The 12626-nt window shown below is 50.4% G+C and overlaps 1 protein-coding gene across 1 annotated transcript in view; it reads right to left on the bottom strand.

Annotated features, from left to right (window-relative positions):
* Nucleotides 1-12626, bottom strand: part of LOC149432873 (voltage-gated inwardly rectifying potassium channel KCNH2-like) — a gene marked incomplete at its 3' end in the record, with an annotated part of 209168 nt that overhangs the window by 114201 nt on the left and 82341 nt on the right. The window contains exons 3-4 of the mRNA XM_089664849.1: nucleotides 2359-2520; nucleotides 796-1239 (exon numbers count right to left, since the gene is read on the bottom strand). Of these exons, the coding sequence (XP_089520975.1) occupies nucleotides 796-1239; nucleotides 2359-2520 (606 nt within the window). The remainder of the gene's footprint in view (nucleotides 1-795; nucleotides 1240-2358; nucleotides 2521-12626) is intronic.

Raw genomic sequence — 12626 nt, 5'->3', positions numbered from 1 at the left:
GTGGGTGGTGAGTGGTGGATGGTGGGTGGTGGATGGTGGGTGGTGAGTGGTGGATGATGGGTGGTGCGTGGTGGGTGGTGAGTGGTGGATGGTGCGTGGTGGGTGGTGCGTGGTGGGTGGTGCATGGTGGATGGTAGGTGGTGGATGGTGAGTGGTGGATGGTGGGTGGTGGATGGTGAGTGGTGTATGGTGGATGGTCAGTGGTGGGTAGTGGATGGTGGGTGGTGGATGGTGAGTGGTGTGTGGTGAGTGGTGTGTGGTGAGTGGTGTGTGGTGGGTGGTGGATGGTCAGTGATGAGTGGTCGGTGGTGGGTGAGGGGTGGTGTATGGTCAGTGGTGGATGGTGAGTGGTGTGTGGTGGATGGTGGGTGATGAGTAGTGGGTGGTGAGTTGTGGGTGAGGGATGGTGGATGGTGGGTGGTGGATGGTCAGTGGTGGGTGGTGAATGGTGGGTGGTGGGTGAGGGGTGGTGGATGGTGGGTGGTGAGTGGTGAGTAGTGGATGGTGGGTGATGAGTAGTGGGTGGTGAGTTGTGGGTGAGGGGTGGTGGATGGTGGGTGGTGGATGGTCAGTGGTGGGTGGTGAATGGTGGGTGGTGGGTGAGGGGTGGTGGATGGTGGGTGGTGGGTGAGGGGTGGTGGATGGTGGGTGGTGAGTGGTGAGTGGTGAGTAGTGGATGGTGGGTGAAGGGCACTTCACGTGAAGAATCAGCTGCTGTAATGGCCATAGTGTGCTCTGGAGCTACTTGACGTGACAACATTTAGAAGAAGGCCACTTATTGTCCAATGAACCTACCTGTGCTCGAGTTGCGGCCCCGGAACTTCTTGTCCAAGTCCACCTTCATGGCCTCGATGTCATCCACGGAGGACGCCCTGCGGATGCTGTAGAAGCTCTCACGGGACCGGCTTCGGGTGAGGCTGCAGTTGGAGAAGGACATGTCGAGGTGGAGGCGGTCTTTGTCCATCCGTGGAGAAGACTGCACCACTGGATCTTTACCGCCATCATCCTCCGGGAAAACCTTGGACTCTGCACTGCCGATCAGCGCCTGCTGGTCCTCGGGCTGGGTGCCGATGCAGTTGTAGGCCGGAGTGGTGGTGACATCTTCCAGGGCCACAGAGTCACTGCTGTGCTTGCTGAAGTCCACGACCACCACGTCCGGGTCCTCCTGGGGCAGGGACTGCTTGCTGCCCGTCAGAGCCAATAAGGTGGGGAGCTTCAAGCGGAAGGATTTCCCGCGACCTGCAAGACACACGCATTCCGTCATACACAATGTGAACCAATGTATGACCGGGAGGGGCAAAACACGTCTATGTATGACCTACACTGACCACACACATGGATGTATGACCTACACAGACCACACACTTCAATGTATGACCTACACAGACCACACACATCAATGTATGGCCTACACAGACCACACACATGGATGTATGACCTACATAGACCACACACATGGATGTATGACCTACATAGACCACACACATGGATGTATGACCTACATAGACCACACACATGGATGTATGACCTACATAGACCACACACATCAATGTATGACCTACACCGACCACACACATCAATGTATGACCTACACCGACCACACACATCAATGTATGACCTACATAGACCACACACATCAATGTATGACCTACACTGACCACACACATCAATGTATGACCTACACCGACCACACACATCAATGTATGACCTACACTGACCACACACATCAATGTATGACCTACATAGACCACACACATCAATGTATGACCTACACAGACCACACACATCATTGTATGACCTACACCTACCACACACATGAATGTATGACCTAAACCGACCACACACATGGATGTATGACCTACACCGACCACACACATGGATGTATGACCTACACCGAGCACACACATCAATGTATGACCTACACCGACCACACACATCAATGTATGACCTACATAGACCACACACATCAATGTATGACCTACACCGACCACACACATCAATGTATGACCTACACCGACCACACACATGGATGTATGACCTACACCGACCACACACATCAATGTATGACCTACATAGACCACACACATCAATGTATGACCTACACCGACCACACACATCAATGTATGACCTACACTGACCACACACATCAATGTATGACCTACATAGACCTCTTTATGGAGGCTGCAAGGATGAGGACTGTCCAGTGTGAGGATCTGATTGGTTGCCGTGGATGATAAGGACTGTCTGAGACAATTCTTTGTCAGTATGGGTAACATAAGGAGGGGGCGGGGCAAGGCAGGGGGCGGGGCAAGGCAGGGGGCGGGGGCGGGGCAAGGCAGGGGGCGGGGGCGGTCTCACCTGCGGGGAACCAGTGTGACTGCACCCGGTGGTTGGTGTTTTTGCTCGGAGACGTCAGGAGGTCCTTTTCCATCACAACCTCGAAGTTCAGGATGAACATGATGACGGCCCCATCCTCATTCTTCACCGGCACGACGTCCACCAGACACAGGAAGCAGCTCCCTGCAGGAGAGACAAAGGTATGACGTCACTATGACATCACACTGGAAGCCCCTCCCCCTTACATCCCCTACTCTCAGGGTCAGCAGATCTAATTGTAGCTTTTGCTGGGAAATAAAGAGTTTTACAAAAATGTCATCTGACTGCTAATCACACCAGATGGTCACATGACCGATTCCCCCTCTGACCTCGGAATCCACCCCCACTGTAGACAGGTCACCCCCCCCACTATATACAGGTCACCCCCCCACTATAGACAGACCACCCACCCCCACTATAGACAGGTCACCCCCCCACTATAGACAGACCACCCACCCCCACTATAGACAGACCACCCACCCCCACTGTAGACAGGACACCCCCCCCCCCCGCTATAGACAGACCACCCACCCCCACTATAGACAGGTCACCCCCCGCACTATAGACAGACCACCTACCCCCACTATAGACAGACTACCCCCCCCCCCACTATAGACAGGTCACCCCCCCACTATAGACAGGTCACCCCCCGCACTATAGACAGACCACCCACCCCCACTATAGACAGGTCACCCCCCCACTATAGACAGACCACCCCCCCACTATAGACAGGTCATCCCCCCACTATATACAGGTCACCCCCTAGAAAGACGTCATTGAGGGGCCACACTGACAGTATACACAGATTTCTTCCTGACGTCCTTCTTTATCAGCAGACAAGATTTCAGATTCCATATTTCTCAAAAATGTCAAAGTATCAATTTTAATCCTTTACTGGAATTGGCCCCAAAGTGACGTCATCGCGCTGGAGGTCAGAGTTCGGTGATGTCACCCCAACGCTAATCGCCATCACAACAATGCATATGTCCAACATGGCCGCCCACTACGGAGTACGATGATCAGGATGCCGATACGCAGTTCCAGCAATTCCACAATCAATGATCAATACAATCCGTGTGCAACGTGTTCCGGCTGTACCGTCCTCCAATATAATGTCCCATCATGGTACACTACATTGCCCCAAGTATTGTCCCCGCCTCCTAATCATGTGATTCAGGTGTTCCAATCCCCTCCATATCATGTGATTCAGGTGTTCCAATCCTGTCCATATCATGTGATTCAGGTGTTCCAATCCCCTCCCAATCATGTGATTCAGGTGTTCCAATCCCCTCCATATCATGTGATTCAGGTGTTCCAATCCCTTCCCAATCATGTGATTCAGGTGTTCCAATCCCCTCCCAATCATGTAATTCAGGTGGTCCAATCCCCTCCATATCATGTAATTCAGGTGTTCCAATCCCTTCCCAATCATGTGATTCAGGTGTTCCAATCCCCTCCATATCATGTGATTCAGGCGTTCCAATCCCCTCCATATCATGTGATTCAGGTGTTCCCATCCCCTCCATATCATGTGATTCAGGTGTTCCAATCCCTCCATATCATGTGATTCAGGTGTTCCCAATCCCCTCCATATCATGTGATTCAGGTGTTCCCATCCCCTCCAATCATGTGATTCAGGTGTTCCAATTCCCTCCATATCATGTGATTCAGGTGTTCCAATCCCCTCCATATCATGTGATTCAGGTGTTCCAATCCCCTCCATATCATGTGATTCAGGTGTTCCAATCCCCTCCATGGACACAGGTGTATACAATCAAGCCCCTAGGCATGCAGACGGCTTCTACAAACATTGGTGAAAGAATGGGTCGCTCTCAGGAGCTCAGTGACTCCAAGCGTGGTCCCGTGATAGGTGGCCACCTGGGCAGTAAGTCCATCCGTGACATTTCCTGGCTACTAAATATTCCACGCTCAACTGTTAGTAGAATGACCTGGGACACTCAGTATAGGATCCAGACACTCAGAAGACCTGGGACACTCAGTATAGGATCCAGACACTCAGAAGACCTGGGGTACTCAGTATAGGATCCAGACACTCAGAAGACCTGGGACACTCAGTATAGGATCCAGACACTCAGAAGACCTGGGACACTCAGTATTGGATCCAGACACTCAGAAGACCTGGGACACTCAGTATAGGATCCAGACACTCAGAAGACCTGGGGTACTCAGTATAGGATCCAGACACTCAGAAGACCTGGGACACTCAGTATAGGATCCAGACACTCAGAAGACCTGGGACACTCAGTATTGGATCCAGACACTCAGAAGACCTGGGGTACTCAGTATTGGATCCAGACACTCAGAAGACCTGGGACACTCAGTATAGGATCCAGACACTCAGAAGACCTGGGACACTCAGTATAGGATCCAGACACTCAGAAGACCTGGGACACTCAGTATTGGATCCAGACACTCAGAAGAAGACCTGGGACACTCAGTATTGGATCCAGACACTCAGAAGACCTGGGACACTCAGTATAGGATCCAGACACTCAGAAGACCTGGGACACTCAGTATTGGATCCAGACACTCAGAAGACCTGGGACACTCAGTATAGGATCCAGACACTCAGAAGACCTGGGACACTCAGTATAGGATCCAGACACTCAGAAGACCTGGGACACTCAGTATAGGATCCAGACACTCAGAAGACCTGGGACACTCAGTATAGGATCCAGACACTCAGAAGACCTGGGACACTCAGTATAGGATCCAGACACTCAGAAGACCTGGGACACTCAGTATAGGATCCAGACACTCAGAAGACCTGGGGTACTCAGTAGAAGAACTTTAGCATTCAACAGAAGAGCCGGGTTGCTCATTAAAAAACTCAGGGCACTCAGAAGTAGACCCATTGTACTCAGAAGAAGCACAAAATAGGAGACCTGGGGTACTCAGCAAAAGACCAGGAGCACTCAGTAGTAGACAGGAGGCACACAGTAGAAGACCTGCTCACCTACTTTCTGTCTCCTGCTAATTCAGATTTGGAAGCTAAAGTTAAGGTTTTTTTTTTTTATTTTCTATTTTATAAAAATTAGGAGACTTGAAGTACCTATTGGAAGACTTAGGACACTCAGATGAAGACATTGGACACTCAATGGAAGGCCCGGGCACTCAGAAGAAGACCAAGGACACTCAGCAGAACATGAGAAGCACTCAAATGAAGACCAGGTGCACTTGGAAGAAGATCCGAGGCACTCAGAAAAAGACCCAAGGCATTCAGCAGAAGACCTGGGGCACCTAGTAGAAGACCTAGGGCACTTAGCAGGACACTTTGGGCATTCAAAAAATTAAGTGTACTCAGTAAAAGACCCAGGCACTTAGCAGAAGACCGGGAGCAACTAATAGAAGACATGGGACACTCAGTAGAATACATAGGGCACTTATTAGAAGACAGGGCACTCAGTGGAACACCTAGGACACCCAGATGAAGACATGAAGACATACACAGAATATAACTGGATAGAACATTTATAGGGAAAGTTGATCCAGGGAATATCCGATTGCCTCTCGGGGGATCAGGAAGGAATGTTTTTCCCTGCAGGAGGAGATCGGATCGTGCTTTGCTGGGTTTTTTTGCCTTCCTCTGGATCAACTGTGGGTGGAGGATTATAAATCTTTTTTTTTTTTTTTTAATGGTTGACCTGGATGGACTTTTGTCTTTTTTCAGCCAGAATAACTATGGAACTATGTAACATGGGACACTCAGCTGAAGACCCGAGTCACTCAACAGAAGACCTTAGACACTCAGTACACGATCAAGACACTTGGAGGAAGACATGTAGCATTCAGTATTAGATCCAGACACTCAGAAGAAGACCTGGGGCACTCAGTATTAGATCCAGACACTCAGAAGAAGACCTGGGGCACTCAGTATTAGATCCAGACACTCAGAAGAAGACCTGGAGCACTCAGGATTAGATCCAGACACTCAGAAGAAGACCTGGAGCACTCTGTATTAGACTGCAAAGTAAAACAACAAGAAGCGCACCAACCTCTGAGGAAGAAGGCATGACCTTCGAAACGCGTCAGCTGGACTGAGTACCTATACCCATGATGGGATTCGCGCTGGCCTCGTACCTTTGAAGTCCCTTGGTGGACTTACATGCCTATTTTTATTTGCTGTTTGTGAGTACCTTTCCTTCATTTAATAAATTTTTGTTACTGAGGTAATGCACAAGGTTGGTGCGCTTCTTGTTGTTTTACTTTGCAGTTTGTTCGGGCTCCCCCAGCCTTGGTTTGGAGCTGCACGACCTTGGATACTCCGGTGGTTGCTTCTCTGGAGGTTTTAATTCCATCTACTCGCCACCGGCTTGGGTCCCGGAGCGCAGGAGAAATCTTTTTTGGTTTATTGCACTCTGTATTAGATCCTGACATTCAGAAGACCTGGGGCACTCTGTATTATATCCTGACACTCAGAAGAAGACCTGGGGCACTTTGAATTAGATCCTGACACTCAGAAGAAGACCTGGGGCACTCAGGATTAGATCCAGACACTCAGAAGAAGACCTGGGGCACTCAGTATTAGATCCATACACTCAGAAGAAGACCTGGGGCACTCAGGATTAGATCCAGACACTCAGAAGAAGACCTGGGGCACTTTGAATTAGATCCTGACACTCAGAAGAAGACCTGGGGCACTCAGGATTAGATCCAGACACTCAGAAGAAGACCTGGGGCACTCAGTATTAGATCCATACACTCAGAAGAAGACCTGGGGCACTCTGTATTAGATCCAGACATTCAGAAGAAGACCTAGGGCACTCAGTATTAGATCCTGACATTCAGAAGACCTGGGGCACTCTGTATTAGATCCTGACACTCAGAAGAAGACCTGGGGCACTTTGAATTAGATCCTGACACTCAGAAGAAGACCTGGGGCACTCTGTATTAGATCCAGACACTCAGAGGAAGACCTGGGGCACTCAGGATTAGATCCAGACACTCAGAAGAAGACCTGGGGCACTCAGGATTAGATCCAGACACTCAGAAGAAGACCTGGGGCACTCAGGATTAGATCCAGACACTCAGAAGAAGACCTGGGGCACTCATTATTAGATCCAGACGCTCAGAAGAAGACCTGGGGCACTCAGGATTAGATCCAGACACTCAGAAGAATACCTGGGGCACTCAGGATTAGATCCAGACATTCAGAAGAAGACCTAGGGCACTCTGTATTAGATCCTGACACTCAGAAGAAGACCTGGGGCATTCTGTATTAGATCCAGACACTCAGAAGAAGACCTGGGGCACTCTGTATTAGATCCAGACACTCAGAGGAAGACCTGGGGCACTCAACAGAAGACCTTAGACATTCAGTTCATGATGAAGACACTCGGAAGAAGACATAGAGCACTCTGTATTAGATCCAGACACTCAGAAGAAGACCTGGGGCACTCAGTATTAGATCCAGACGCTCAGAAGAAGACCTCGGGCACTCAGATTAGATCCAGATACTCAGAAGAAGACCTGGGGCACTCAGTAGTAGATCCAGATACTCAGAAGAAGACCTGGGACACTCAGTATTAGATCCTGACACTCAGAAGAAGACTTGGGGCACTCAGTATTAGATCCAGACACTCAGAAGAAGACCTGGGGCACTCAGTATTAGATCCAGACACTCAGAAGAAGACCTGGGCACTCAGTATTAGATCCAGATACTCAGAAGAAGACCTGGGGCACTCAACAGAAGACCTTAGACATTCAGTACATGATGAAGACACTTGGAAGAAGAAATAGAGCACTCTGTATTAGATCCAGACACTCAGAAGAAGACCTGGGGCACTCAACAGAAGACCTTAGACATTCAGTACATGATGAAGACACTCGGAAGAAGACATGGAACACTCTGTATTAGATCCAGACACTCAGAAGAAGACCTGGGGCACTCAGTATTAGATCCAGACACTCAGTAGAAGACCTGGGGCACTCTGTATTAGATCCCCATATGAGCATGTGTGGGTGAATGCCGATGCAGAAGCCATCAATGTTTACCTCTCCACAGCCGCATACAGCTACTGACTGGTATTGGCAGCTGTACACAACACATGCGGCTCCCTGGGCACCAGACAGTGCCAGAGATTTTAAGCCTCAGCACACAAGAGCTGCAAAGCGTCCATGTGCATGAGGCCTTAACCTTTCCGAATGTGCCTGTTTGTATATTCAGCACATCAACTTCCATGAGCAGCTAAGCAGATTCTCCATGGCAAGCAAAAGGTTTGTTTTTTTGCCTCCCCCCTCCCCCCCACAACATAAATAGTCACTTGTAAAAAACAGTTCACCCAAAAGAAGATATCCCAACCAGGGACACACAACAGAAGACAACTAAGAATGCTGGGGCACCCAGGACATTCAGCAGAAGACTTTGAGCATTCAACAGCAAAGTTAGGGTACTTCACAAAAGACTCAGGGCAGAAGATCCAGGTTAATCAGAAGAAGACCCAAAGCACTTAATAGGAGACCTTGGGTTCTCAGTAGAAATGGAACAGTTACTGTAGAAGAAGATCCAGTGCACTTATCAGGAGACCAGGGCCGTTCAGTAGAAGGCCTTGGATACTGTCACTTACTACTAAATAAAAATTATACAAAAAAAAAAAGAAGGCCTTGGAATTCAGAAGAAGATCCAGGGCACTCATCAGAAGATCCAGAGCACCTAGTAGAAAACCTAGGGTACACAGCAGAACACTTGGAGCATCCAAAAAAACGCTCAATATAAGACCTGGGGCACCTAGTAGAAAACCTAGGGTACACAGCAGAACACTTGGAGCACCCAAAAAAACCCACAAAAAACACTCAATATAAGACCTGGGGCACCTAGTAGAAGACCTAGTGCACTCAGCAGAACATCTGGTGCAGAGGAAGACCTAATGCATTCAACAGACACTCAGAAGAAGATCCGGGGCTTTCAGCAGAAGACTTTGAGCATTCAACAGGAGAGCTGGGGTGCCCAGAAAAAGACTCGGGGCACTCAGAAGACCAATGGTATTCAGAAGACTTGAAGCATTCGATAGGAGACCTGGGGTGCTCAGGAGAAGAGGGATAGTTAAAAGAAGATCCAGTGCACTTATCAAGAGACCAGGGGCACTCCCTCGAAGGCCTTAGAATTTGGAAGAAGACCTAGGACTTTCAGAAGAAGACCCACGGCACTTAGCACAAGATCCTGGGCACCTGGTAGAAGACCCAGGGCACTCAGCAGAAGATTCAGGGCACCTGGTAGAATAACTAGGGCACTCAGCAGAACATCTGAGGCACCCAGATGAACACCTAGTGCAGAGGAAGACCTAATGAGCTCAACAGAAGACTGGTAACACTTAGTATAAAATCCAGAGTCTCAAAAGAAGATCTGGGACTTTCAGCAGAAGACTTTGAGCATTCAACAGGAGAGTTGGGGTGTTCAAGGAGGACCCAGGACTTTCAGAAGAAGAGCCAGGGCACTCAGTCGAAGACCTTGGAATCAAAGGAAGTCCCAGGACTTTTAGAAGGAGACCCAGGGCACTCAGCAGAGGATCCAGGGTACCTAGTAGAAGACCTAGGGCACTCAGCAGAACACTTGGATTACCCACAAAAACACCAAGGTTACTGAGTGGAAGACCAGAGTCACTCGGCATAAGACTGCGGTGACCTAATAGAAGACCTTGGGCACTCAACAGAACACTTGGAGCACCCAGAAAAACACCAAGTTCACTCAGTGAAAGACCAGCAGTACTCAATATAAACCTTGGGGCACCTAGTAGAAGACTTACGGCACTCAGTAGAAGACTTAAGGCACTCAGCAGAACATCTGGTGCACCCAGATGAACATTTGATGCAATCAGACAATCATTTGGTGCAGAGGAAGACCTAATGCACTCATCAAAAGACCTGTATAAGATCCAGACACTCAGAAGAAGATCCAGGGCTTTCAGCATAAGACTTAGAGCATTCAACATGAGAGTTGGAGTGCCCGGCAAGAGAGTCAGGGCACTCAGAAGAAGACAAAGGTTACTTAGAAGAGGACCCAGGGTACTCAGAAGCCCTGAGGCATTCCATAGGAGACCTGTGGTGCTCAGTAGAAGAGGAACAGTTAGAGGAAGATCCAATGCACTTATCAAGAGATCAGGGGCACTCAGTCGAAAGCCTTGGAATCAAAAGAAGACCCAGGACTTTCAGAAGAAGTCACAGGGCACTCAGCAGGAGATCAAGGGCACCTAGTAGAAGACCTAGGGCATTCAACAGAACACTTAGAGCACCCACAAAAACACCAAGATTACTCAGTGGAAGACCAGAGGCACTCAATATATGACCTGTGGCACCTAGTAGAAGACGTAGGGCACTCATAGAAGACTTCAGGCACTCAGCAGAACATCTGGGGCACCCATATGAACATTTGGTGCAGAGGAAGACCTAATACACTCAACAGAAGACCAGTGACACTAAGTATAGGATCCAGACAGTCAGAAGAAGATCCAGGGCTTTCGGAAGAAGACTTAGAGCAATCAACATGAGAGTTGGGGTACCCAGCAATTGGGTTGGGGCACAAAGAAGACCAAGGTTACTCAGAAGAAGACCCAGGGTACTCAAAAGACCTGAGGTGCTCAATAGGAGACCTGAGATGCTCAGTAGAAGCGGGACAGTTAAAGGAAGATCCACTGCACTTGACAGAAGACCAGGGATACTCGACAGAAGACCAGGGGCACACAACACAAGACCAGGGGCACGCGACAGAAGACCAGGGGCACGCGACAGAAGACCAGGGGCACTCGACAGAAGACCAGGGGCACGTGACAGAAGACCAGGGGCACTCATCAGAAGACCAGGGGCACTCATCAGAAGACCAGGGGCACCCAACAGAAGATCAGGGACACTTGATAGAAGACCAGGGGCACTCGACAGAAGACCAGGGGCACTCGACAGAAGACCAGGGGCACGCGACAGAACATCAGGGACACCTGATAGAAGACCAGGGGCACGCGGCAGAAGACCAGGGGCACGCGGCAGAAGACCAGGGGCACGCGGCAGAAGACCAGGGGCACGCGGCAGAAGACCAGGGGCACGCGGCAGAAGACCAGGGGCACGCGGCAGAAGACCAGGGGCACGCGGCAGAAGACCAGGGGCACGCGGCAGAAGACCAGGGGCACGCGGCAGGAGACCAGGGGCACGCGACAGGAGACCAGGGGCACGCGACAGGAGACCAGGGGCACGCGACAGGAGACCAGGGGCACGCGACAGGAGACCAGGGGCACGCGACAGGAGACCAGGGGCACGCGACAGGAGACCAGGGGCACGCGACAGGAGACCAGGGGCACGCGACAGGAGACCAGGGGCACGCGACAGGAGACCAGGGGCACGCGACAGGAGACCAGGGGCACGCGACAGGAGACTAGGGGCACGCAACAGGAGACCAGGGGCACTCGACAGAAAACCAGGGGCTTTCAACAGAAGACCAGGGGCACTCAACAGAAGACCAGGGGCATGCAACGGAAGACCAGGGGCACGCAACAGAAGACAGAAGACCGGGGGCACTCAACGGAAAATCAGGGGCACTCACTGAAAGACCAGGGGCACTCAACAGAAGATCAGGGGCACTCAACAGGAGATCAGGGGCACTCAACAGGAGATCAGGGGCACTCAGTGGAAGACCAGGGGCACTCAAAGGAAAATATGGGACACCCAACAGAAGACCAGGGGCACACAGTAGTAGACACATAGCAGAAGACCTGCTGGGTGGAAAGAACATATGTAGCAATCGTTCATCATACACACGTGTTCGATGTCATTATGGCATACCACGAGCAGACCAGCATCACCGGCCCTTCACCAACTCTGGGCCGATGCTGGTGCCATCAGATACGTAATGTACCAACACATCACTGGTGGCTCAGAGGCAGACGGACAATATGTGTTTATCTGTTGTACCAGACGATGAATAAACCGCCGCGATGTAATACGGCCGCGCTCATTCCAATCATCTGATAACCAGGAGGAGAAGATTTGAGGCCGCCATGATAACGCTGACTAATGCGGGTTTTTCAGCGGGAAGAGACAGAGATGAGGAATCGGTTGGTTTGAATAAAAACGAGAGAAGTGGGAGAACCTGTTCCAGATACAATGAAAGTTCCCGACAATTCTCCGAGGGATCAGAGCCGCGCGTTCTGCAAAGTGCTGCCGCAGCAATTCTCTGAAAGGACCCTGGAAAAGCCTCAGCGCCGGTTTGTGTCTCCCGCGTCTCCCGCCTGTCGTGCTTCTCTCTG

The sequence above is a fragment of the Staurois parvus genome, unplaced genomic scaffold (genome assembly GCF_062004578.1).
Source record: "Staurois parvus isolate SC_StPar_1 unplaced genomic scaffold, SC_StPar_1.0 ptg002070l, whole genome shotgun sequence".
Taxonomy (NCBI): domain Eukaryota; kingdom Metazoa; phylum Chordata; class Amphibia; order Anura; family Ranidae; genus Staurois; species Staurois parvus.
Note: the sequence above shows the minus strand (reverse complement) of the source record. Positions and strands in the feature narration are given on the sequence as shown.